The 10,449-nt window shown below is 28.6% G+C and overlaps 2 protein-coding genes across 2 annotated transcripts; one reads left to right on the forward strand and one right to left on the reverse strand.

Moving 5' to 3' along the window:
• Positions 1-1,038: 1,038 nt before the first annotated feature.
• Positions 1,039-3,438, forward strand: LOC105796085 (CASP-like protein 1E1). Its single transcript, XM_012625718.2, has 2 exons — positions 1,039-1,251; positions 2,964-3,438. The coding sequence occupies exons 1-2, from the start codon at positions 1,076-1,078 to the stop codon at positions 3,310-3,312; spliced, it is 525 nt and encodes a 174-aa protein (XP_012481172.1). The 5' UTR covers positions 1,039-1,075; the 3' UTR covers positions 3,313-3,438.
• A 190-nt stretch (positions 3,439-3,628) lies between these two features.
• On the reverse strand, positions 3,629-6,190 carry LOC105796812 (E3 ubiquitin-protein ligase MIEL1). Its single transcript, XM_012626633.2, has 12 exons — positions 5,923-6,190; positions 5,758-5,845; positions 5,581-5,637; positions 5,451-5,483; positions 5,274-5,351; positions 5,152-5,195; positions 5,003-5,043; positions 4,678-4,760; positions 4,509-4,600; positions 4,332-4,401; positions 4,201-4,242; positions 3,629-4,108 (listed from the first exon to the last, which is right to left on the reverse strand). The coding sequence occupies exons 1-12, from the start codon at positions 5,979-5,981 to the stop codon at positions 3,983-3,985; spliced, it is 813 nt and encodes a 270-aa protein (XP_012482087.1). The 5' UTR covers positions 5,982-6,190; the 3' UTR covers positions 3,629-3,982.
• Positions 6,191-10,449: the final 4,259 nt, after the last annotated feature.

Raw genomic sequence — 10,449 nt, forward strand, 5'->3', positions numbered from 1 at the left:
GGGACTTTTACAAGTGACAAAGAAAGTAAAGAACAAGGATGGTTTTATGGTTGAGACTAATGACCAAGAGATGCCTGAAGCCTTAGATGGAAAGGTCTCATACGAGGATACTTTGACGGCCAATAAAAGAGGTGATGTGGTACATGATATTGAAGTATTGCCGGAGGATGTCACTATTAATCGGGAGGGAAAGTATCCGGAGATTAGGTTTTTGTCTCAAGTCAGGCGTATTGTGAAAATTGACTATAATACTGTTGGAGGGAGAAGGGGTAAGTTCACACGTTTGGCAATTGTTGTTGATTTTAATAAACCATTAGATTATATATATCTTTAATAAAATTTGAATTTTATTTCACTAAGAACAAAATTAATTTTATTAAAATTTAATACAAAGAGGATTAACCTTAAAATTTTGGTTTGTTTTTTATTTTTACGTTCTTTTTAATATATATTAAAATAATTATTTAATTATCAAAAGTCTTATGGCCTTTGATGGCACTCCGAATGACGAAGGTTTATTTAATTATTTAATTAACCTAACTAATTTGGGTTTTTTTTTTTGGAAATAAGTTATATGTTAGGTTAAAAGTAATAAAATTTATTGATCCTTAACTTTATTTTCCAGCATTTAATGCTCTAACACATCAAATTTTGAAGCACATAAATGTTGTTTGAACCTCTTTTATGCTAATGAAATATTCATGATATTAGTTAAGATATTAATTAATAATATTATTTACATCAATATCATATTATATTATTTCCCATGTTGAGTTTTAAGTAAATTAAAATATTTAGTCATTTAGTTAATATTAAAAACCTTTCACTTATTAATATATATTGATAAATTCAGTATTTCTTTCAAAATTTTACCTGCATAAATACAATTTTATTAATAAATTCAACAATTAAATTATTAAAACATTAATCATAATAATAATAATAATAATAATAAGGAGCTAAACAAATATTATAGTAGGGTAAGTAACAAATTTATGGGAAGCCAAAGACAATATATAAGAAGGTGATGGAGTAGAGTGGAAGGAAATAGTGGATCAAAAAGTGGGGGTGTGCCATGTCGAGTATTTGTGAGTTGATTTTGAGGTTTATGGCGCTGCTGCTAACACTTGCTGCCGCCATAATTATTGGGGTAAACAAGCAGACCAAGTTCTTCCCTGTTCAGCTCACCCCAGCTTTCCCTCCTGTTGAGGTTGCTGCCCGTGCTAAGTGGCATTACTTGTCTGCCCTTGTGTAAGTTCTGTCAGTTCTTTACTACTATTATCCTTGTTATTAGCATATTTGTTTCCATGTGCAAAGAAAAAGGGCAATCTAGTAGGGTTGAAATCCTTTCCACCATGCTCCAAAGTCGCATACATACTAACAAGTTTCTAGTCATCTCTTGCTGTTTATATTACTTAACTCTCAAATCCTTGTCTCTTATAAGTATTAATCTATATGTATGTAAATGAATTTGTTGTCTTCATAGACATGTTTATCACCAATTTATGCACGTTTGGTTGATCTTTGGCTGCTTTTTTTGTTTTTTTTTTTCATAATGATTGTTTTAACACTAATGTTTATCGATTTGGTCATTTTAGCTCTCTTTTTTTGGATTATTTTGGCCTTCAACTTTCAAATTTTAGTTAAATTACTTTTTATTAGACAAAAAAGTCGATTGAACTATTAAAATTTTAATGACACTGACATGGCAGCTCACATAAGCCCACATAGCAGTCTATGTGTACTTTATTGTTAATGTGGATAACTTTAAAAAATTTATGATATTTTTTAAATTTGTTGAATTTTAAAATAGTCTTATGAAGTACATGTGGAATGTCGCTCGAGTTGTCATATTAGTACTGTTAAATTTTAATAGTTGAGCTGGTATTTTTTTCAACAAAAAGTAATTCGACTAAACTTTAAAGATTAGAGGCCAAATTTATCCAAAAAAATAGTGTCAAAGTAACAAATTGGGTAAACATTATAGGCTAAATTTATCATTATGCTTTTTCATACAAAACAACATACCTAATTTTAATTAGGTTAAAATATGTTATAAGTCTCTATACTGTTTGTAAATTTGGAATTTAGTCCCTATCTTTTATTTCTAGGAATTTAGTTTCTTTCTTTTTAGATTTTAAAATTATTTTGTTAAATTTAGGTTTATTACGAAGTCATTTTTTTAGTTACATTGCTACCAAATGAGTTTTTTTTTAAATGTCATATCAACAAATTTAACAATATTATCAACTGAACTGAATTTTGATATCTAAAAAGTAGAAAAGTTAAATTTCTAGAAATAAAAATATAAGGACTAAATTTTGAATTTGTGGAAGAATATAATGACCTCTGATATATTTTAATATTATAGAGAAAACAAATATTAAAAAGTAGAATTTGTAGTAAGCCCATACCTAATTAGCTATCAATGAGCCAGATTGGACAACTGTCTTGATCTTATTATTTTCCTAACCCAAGCCTAGGTTGGGTCAGTACCACCCATGTTACTTTTCAAAAAGATATTAAAATATTAAACTTTCTATTAATTTTATATTTATAATTAAATTTAAAATAAAAATAAATATATTTGTAGTCAAATAACTAATTGGATCAAATGCAACCCATAACAACCTATTAACTCACTTAAAATCATTATTTGAGGTTTGAACTCGGTAATTTTTCTTTTATTGAGGTAAACTAAACAATTATATCCACATTGGGACTTGAATTTTTTTTATCTATGTTAGTCTTTGAACTTGACAAATGTTTTCATATTCGGGTCTACATTTTATGGTTTTGAAGGACTAACTTAGACAAATAAAAAGTTCAAGCACCAACGTGAGAATAATTGACAAGTTTAGAGCCTTAGACCAATATGAAAAGAGTTGGAAAATTCAAGCCCCAAAAACTGATTTAACCCTAATATATGTACATATTTATTTGGTTGGAATATGTTTTGGCAGGTATTCCCTGGTGGCAAACATAACAGCAAGTTCATATGCAGCGATTTCGACACTGATTGTGTTGGCAACCAGAAATGGGGAAGCAGGGTTTGCCCAAGTTATCACTATCTTTGATGCAGCGATAGTTGGGTTGCTGTTTTCAGCCAATGGGGCTGCCTTAGCCGTCGGTATCATTGGTTACAAAGGGAACTCTCATCTTCAATGGAACAAAGTTTGTAATGTTTTCGACAGTTTCTGTGACAGAGTTGCCATTTCCATTGTTCTGTCTTTGGTCGCTTCTTTTGCGTTTATTGCTTTGGTTGCTTTAGCTGTTCTATCTTTGCAGAAGAGATTTGCAACTAGAACTTAGAAATAATGTTATCATTTGATGTTTTTATTAGGTAGAGAAAATAAATTCTTTGTGGGAAACAAAAATTAAGAAAAAGCTTGTATGATTTGTTATTTTATTAATTATTACTATTTGGATTTTCTTTTATCTACTTTGGGTGGATTTTATTTCTCATTTTTATCGGATGTTAAAATGAATTTTTCCTTTTCTAATTAATACGATATTGATACTTTGAAGACAAAATTATTATATTTTTAAAGCACGAGAACCAATTTAAAATCCGGACCATAATTTAGATACCTTAACCCTAATAACAATAGAAAGTCACAAGCTGCAATTTTACAAGAGAAAAAATGGATATATTACCATCAAATTCTCTAATGTTTGTTATTATTACAAATTATCATATAGCGTTTACATCAACCATAGAACCATTCACAGTTTCATTTTTTTAACCCGAAATGGAGAACCGATAACCTGAGAAATGTTTTATGAGGGAAGACATAAAAATGGCACAATCATTTGAATAATAATACACTGAATCATATAATCAAATCCAATGACGATGATGGATCGAGATGATCGAGATATGATATGCAAATTAGAAGAATTCATCTCCGCTTTTACAGTTAACGAGCAGACCTTTAGAAGTCAGGAGCTCACCGGCTTCGGTTCTTCGATCATGATCTCATCACTGAGGGAGTTCCGGTGGGGCGATCGTCCGGGTGTTGTAAGATCTACAGTGACTGCATTTCTGTCCGATTATGTGGAAGTAAACCTCGGTAGTGTCGTCACAGTCATTGCATAGAATCCAAACCTGCATTTCAATGGCATAATCAACTCGAATGACAAGGCTCAAAAATAAAAACAGCAGATTATTAGACATGAACATGAATTGAAATTACGGACCTTCTTATATCGGTAATCCTCCGGCATTAGGGTCGCTTCAATCTGTCAAAAAGCAAGATAATTCTTTCACGAATCAGATTCGAGACTGAAAACATTTACAGTTCAATGACCTTAAACTCGAAGAAACATACCTCTTCGTCCATCCTCTTCCAGGCTCGGGACATATCGATCACCGACTTTGAGCATATGGGACAGCAATATCTGAGCAAAAACCATGAATTTATATTATGAATGGAACTCAGATTGTGAACAAACTAATTCAGGATAGGGATCGAGCTTTAAACAAACAAGAACAAACGGTTGCTTACTTGTCACGCTTTAGCATCTCATGGTAACATTCATAGTGCATCGTGTGACCGCATTTCATCACAGTCGTATCTTTCAACGAATCGAAGAGGTACTAGAGAAACAGAACGACCTATAATTAGCAAACGAGAATAGTTCAAGAAAAAACCAGAGAAAAATCGAAAGACCAACCTCGTAACATATGGGGCAGTGATGCTGCATCGAATTCTCCACACAAGTATGATTTCCTCGCAAGGCAACAGAGTAGCAAGACCCTACGCAGATGCAGATTACATGAATAGATACGACATAGAGCCGAAACCATGCCAAACACTAGCAGTTCGCAACTACGTTAATTGGATTTCAGGGTTAGATATGTTTTGGAACAAGATATTTCACGAAAAACGAAAAATCTAACCAAAGCCACCATAAAATAAGAAATGGGGATTGAATCTAAACTAAGAATAAGACCATCAAAATCATTAAGAAAGAAAAGATGAGGTGTTTAAGTACATACCACACTTCTTGCAGTGAAAAAAATTCTCTCGGCCACCAACTCTATTTCCAAAACCATTCAATTAGGTACATTCACTTGCATTTGAATAGTTAAATAACAAAATAATAGCCATATGCATATGCGTAACTTGAAAGACATAGAAAACTAACCGGCAGATCCCACAATCATCACAATGAAACTGCCCTTTCTCAGTCTGCGTTACATATAACAAAGATCAATAGTAATTAACTAAAATTATCAACTACTTCAAATTATATATGTGTCAGCTTACATCATCATCAAAGAAGTTGCAAATTTTACAGAAGTATTCTCCCATATTGACTCCGCAATTTGAACAAAGTTGAGCAACCTAGAGCAACATAAACCAACATCAAATTGGAGAACATAAAACAAGAACAAAAATAGGTATATTTGTATCTAAAAAGTTACAAATCTGAAACAAACATACCGGCTGCTCTGTGTCACAAACCGAGCAAATAACCTTTAAAAAATATGGAGATTATTTACATTATAAACACCAAAAAAGGAGAAGAAAAAATGAAACTAAAGTGAAAAGGCTTGGATTTTCAATGTCGTACTTGTTTAACATCTTTTCGAACAAGCTCGTGCCTGTCAAAAGGGTTACTTAACAGGTTCTGAAGCCAATACAATAAATGCCCAAATCAGTAAGTTGCATAAAAAATCAAAAAATTATGAACTTTTCAACTTAAAACAGAGGGGAAAAAACAGGGGAATGCAAATGAAAAAGAAAATACCACAGCTTCGTTATGGCAATGGCGACACGAGAAAACCTCGTTGCAACATGGAGCTCGAATCTTGCATCTCCTCCTATAATGTTGGCATCTAAAAAAAAATCCAGAAAAACAAACAAATAAATTATATGTGGAAATGAATCTTTAAAAGGAAGAAAGAAGAGATACCCATATCCCATCTTCCCAAAATGGAGGCGTTGATTAGCTGAAGAGGCTTCCATCTCCATGAGTATTGGGGGGGAGGAAAACAAAGAAAGATTTGGATTTACTATTTGGGTTTTTTATTTTCCAGATAAATCCAGAAAGAGGGGAGGAGTTTCCCAATTAGGAAAGATGGGGGGTTAGTTTGGGTGGTTTGTCGTAATCCTCAAAAGAGGAAGAACCGAAACGAAGAGAAATGGAGGCCACCCCACCTTCAAGAGAAGGCCACTCATTTATATTTATATTATTTAATTCATCGCATGGGAGGAGATAGGATAAGGCAGATGATGGACCGATTTATTGATTTATATTTTCACTATTTATAATTGTTATAATCCTTAACATATAAAAACAATTTTGAGTTTCGGAATTAAATTATATAATTTTATGATATTAAAATTTTATAAACTATAAAGTAGCGTAGATAGAAATTTTCATTTTAAATGAACCAATACAAATTGTTAGGGTTGACAATGATTGTTGACCTTCTAGATGGTGTGAAAAAAAAATGTCAATTCCCATTATAAGTGGTGTAAAGAGTCATAAAAATATGATTTATTTCAGTTAGAATAGTATTGGAATAAAAAACATTTATAGTGAAAAAAAGTTTAAAGAGCTGCATGATTGCCTTATTGATATAGTTCAATATAAAATCAATTTAAGGTATGGTTCGGAAGGTCAATAAATTTGAAGTTTAAAACACTAATAAGATTGGATCTGATATGATGGTCATCCTTTAACATGATAATGCCCTTTTCATGGTGATGTGGAGTGTTGATGTATAAGTATAGGGGTATAACACTGATATTATAACATCTTATGTATTTGCTAATGATGCCACAATGGCTATGTTGGCAAGGTTGAGGTACTTGGTCACTGAGGACTTAAGTTTCGAGTTTCATCATATGTAAATCATGTGTAAATACTATAGAGAGATTCTATCTTGAATTTACTTTGGGTTTGAATCCACCATATTTAGCCTTGTTCGAATATATTCCAGATTTTAATTTGATTGTGCTTTGTATTAATTTCATTCTAATTATAGTTACTTGGACATGTATTGCTTTGTGATCGTACATGTAATTATACTTGTAAAAACTTTAAAAATATCTCATATAATTTTAATAAATGTCAAATTTTGCTATTAACCTCCATATTATACATAAGCTACTTAATTTAGTTTTTATACTCTAATTTTTTTCATTTTAATCTTTGTATTTTTAAATTATATAATTACAATCTTGATTTAAACAGCAGTTGTTAATTTTGTTGTTCCTAAAACGTTATGTAACTAATATATTATCACATATGTAATGCCACATTTGCTTGTTAATTTCACATAGCACCCACGTTATTCTAATTAATAGAGTTGACAATTATTTTTGAGCTAGAACTAAAATTTAAAATTTCAAAACTACACAAACTAAAAACAATCAAATCGGATAATTTGGATATAATTCACAACTTACGATAATATGAGATCATTAGCAAAATATGGCATAATAATTTAACTACTATCGTTTGAATTGGGACTCAATTTACAACTTTTGTATAGTGCAAGGATTAATTGTAAAGTTTGAGGTCTTATAAAGGTTTAAATAAGTCAAAGATCCCAGTACTCTTCTGAAATTTAAAATTTAGTCTTTATATTTTAAATTTAAAACATTAAATCCTATATTTTTTATTTAAAATATTGTTTACTCTGTCAAATTTGATGTTAGAAGTGATGATCTGGTTATTATAAAAAGGTAAAATAATTATTTTACCATTCAATATTTATACATTAATAAATACAAAAATATTTTAAAATTAAAAGTCTTTTCATATTTTTAATAAAAATTAAAAAATTAAAAATATATTTAAAATTTTAAAATATGAAAAAATTTAAAAATTGTTATTTGTTTCATGAACTCTGAATCAATTCAAATTAAAATAATTAAAATTTTTAATCAGTTAAAATGTAGATTTTCAAATTTTTTTAACCCAACGAGCTGAATCACCAATTGCTCTCTCTCTCTCTCTCTCTTTTTATTTTGGTTTTCTCAGGAAGGACCTCTGAAAAAATTCAAGACAAAGGAACAATTGTTAAAAGTTACTGCACTGTAAATTCTACCAAAACGCCAGCGTTTAGTTCCATTCCTCGGCTTTAATTTTTAAATTAATTTTTATATAAATATGCTGTGAAGTGTGAACCACGGTGGGTATTGGGTAGGTGAATGGTTGTGGGTGTTGCTGATTTTCTTAATTGAAATTTTTAATTATTTTAATTTAAATCAATTCATTTTTATTTTTTTAAAAATTATAATAATATTTATATACATTATAATTAAATTTACATAAAAATATTTTTATATAAAATTAATCTAATTTAAAATAAAAAATTTATCCAAATTTGATTTAATATGGATACCCAAAGTATCATGGGTAAATAACACATTTTTAAATTTTTGGAAATTTTATATTTTCATATTTTAAAATTATTTAAAATAAAATTTTAATTTTTTAATTTTAAACTTTTCACAATTTTATATATTTTTAAAATATGAAAAAAACACTTTTAAATTTAAAATTTTTTTAATTGTTTATGCACTTTTAAAGAGTAAGGACTAAATTGTCAGAAAAACTATAAATGTTTGAGGGCTAAACAATTATTTTGCGTTTTATAATAACGACATCACCCATTCTAGTGAAAAAATTGACAGAAGGACTAAAATTTTAAATTAGAAAAAAAATAAGGACTCAATATCTCAAAATTAAAATATGAGGACTAAGTTTTAAATTTAACCTTTATAAAGTACAAGGTAGGGTGGCGCCGCAATGTGAGCGAATCATGTTTCAGACAGTTAATTTTCCTTTTTCAGGCATTTTAACAAACATGTTGCATGCGGTACACATCACATCATCTCATCCCTAAACTTAAAATGGAATACTAAAAAGTTTAAAGTATTGTTTAAGTTTTTTTTTTTTATATTCGAAATTAAATTATTTTTTTAATTTTTTAATTTAAAAATTTAAGTTCAATTGTTAAATTATAAAAATTTTATATTGAATTAATTGATTTGATATTTTGGAATAAAAAATCTTCATTTCACAACTATGTTAATTAATTGTTATCAATGGAGGAGGTCATGAGTTTGAATATGCTGAAACGTATTATCTTTCTATTTAAGGGTTGGAGAGAGACTATGGGTAGTTATACCTTAACTAATGGTCGAGGGGTCGATCCTCACCTTGGGTATGGAGTAGCTTTAAAATTAGTAGTCAGCATCTACCCCTTAATGGACCTACAATATGCGGGGATTAATTACTGGGAACAAATTTTAAATCTATAAAAAATATAAAAAACTTGACAAAAGTTTTCCATTTATAATCCCATTAATTTACTTTTTGTAATTTGATTGGGTGTTATGGTTTGAACAATATTTTTAGATTATAGCTATTGGGAGCATAATTGTTATTATTTGATACTTTGGGTTGTTGAAAAGAATATCTATATTTGGAAAATTGGTCAAAATTGATGGTTACTTAATAAAGTTCACATCACCTAATTTTGTATTATTTCTTCATCAGTACAAAATTAATTGTTTCTTTCTTGCACGGTTTAAGTATGATTTATCATTTATTCAAAAAAGTATGATTTATCATACTCTAATTTAAGTTTCTATTTTAATTTTCTTAAGATGAAAGATGTGTGGTTTAATAAATTGAAATTTTTAATGTTTAATTTTATAAATATTAAATGTATATTATAAAATTGTTTAATATATTAGTAAGATTAAATTTCTTCTTTTTTTTATGCGAAGATGTGTGGTTTAATTCATTGAAAATTAAATATTAAATATTAAATTTTATAAATATTGAATTTATATTATCAAATTATTTTGTATATCGATTATGGGAGAGATTCACTTATACCGTGTAAAATTTAAGACTTTTTATATTATTAATATTTTAACAATCTAATAGTCATATTTCATGCTCCATTGATGTAGCACGTCAAGTTTGGTATAAATTGAAAATTTCTAATTATTTATTTTATGTAGAAGAACCTTCAACGGTTAAATATATATTAATATAGATAATATTTTAGATCGATATGATAGAAATATCGATCGACTAAAAATTTACATGCATGATAAATACAAACCGTTGGATTGTTAAAATATTAATTGTATAAAAAAATTGAAAGAGTGTAAAATCACTTAAATTTTACTGTTGATGTAAGTGAATCCTCCCTTGAATTATTAGTAAAATTAAGTAACAAATATACTGTTTTTATTCTAAGTATCTCTCTTTTTACACGTTCAATTTTTAAATATTTTATTATACTTTATAGAATACTTGTTAACCATTAAACTTACTTGTAAAATCTAAAACTTCACTAATAATATATCAAATAATTTTTATTTTATATATATATATATATATATGCTAAAACAATAAAGAGTTGTTCTTTTTAACACTTCATTCAAATAAACTTGTTAGGATAATTAC

Source organism: Gossypium raimondii, chromosome 3, assembly GCF_025698545.1.
Source record: "Gossypium raimondii isolate GPD5lz chromosome 3, ASM2569854v1, whole genome shotgun sequence".
Classification (NCBI taxonomy): domain Eukaryota; kingdom Viridiplantae; phylum Streptophyta; class Magnoliopsida; order Malvales; family Malvaceae; genus Gossypium; species Gossypium raimondii.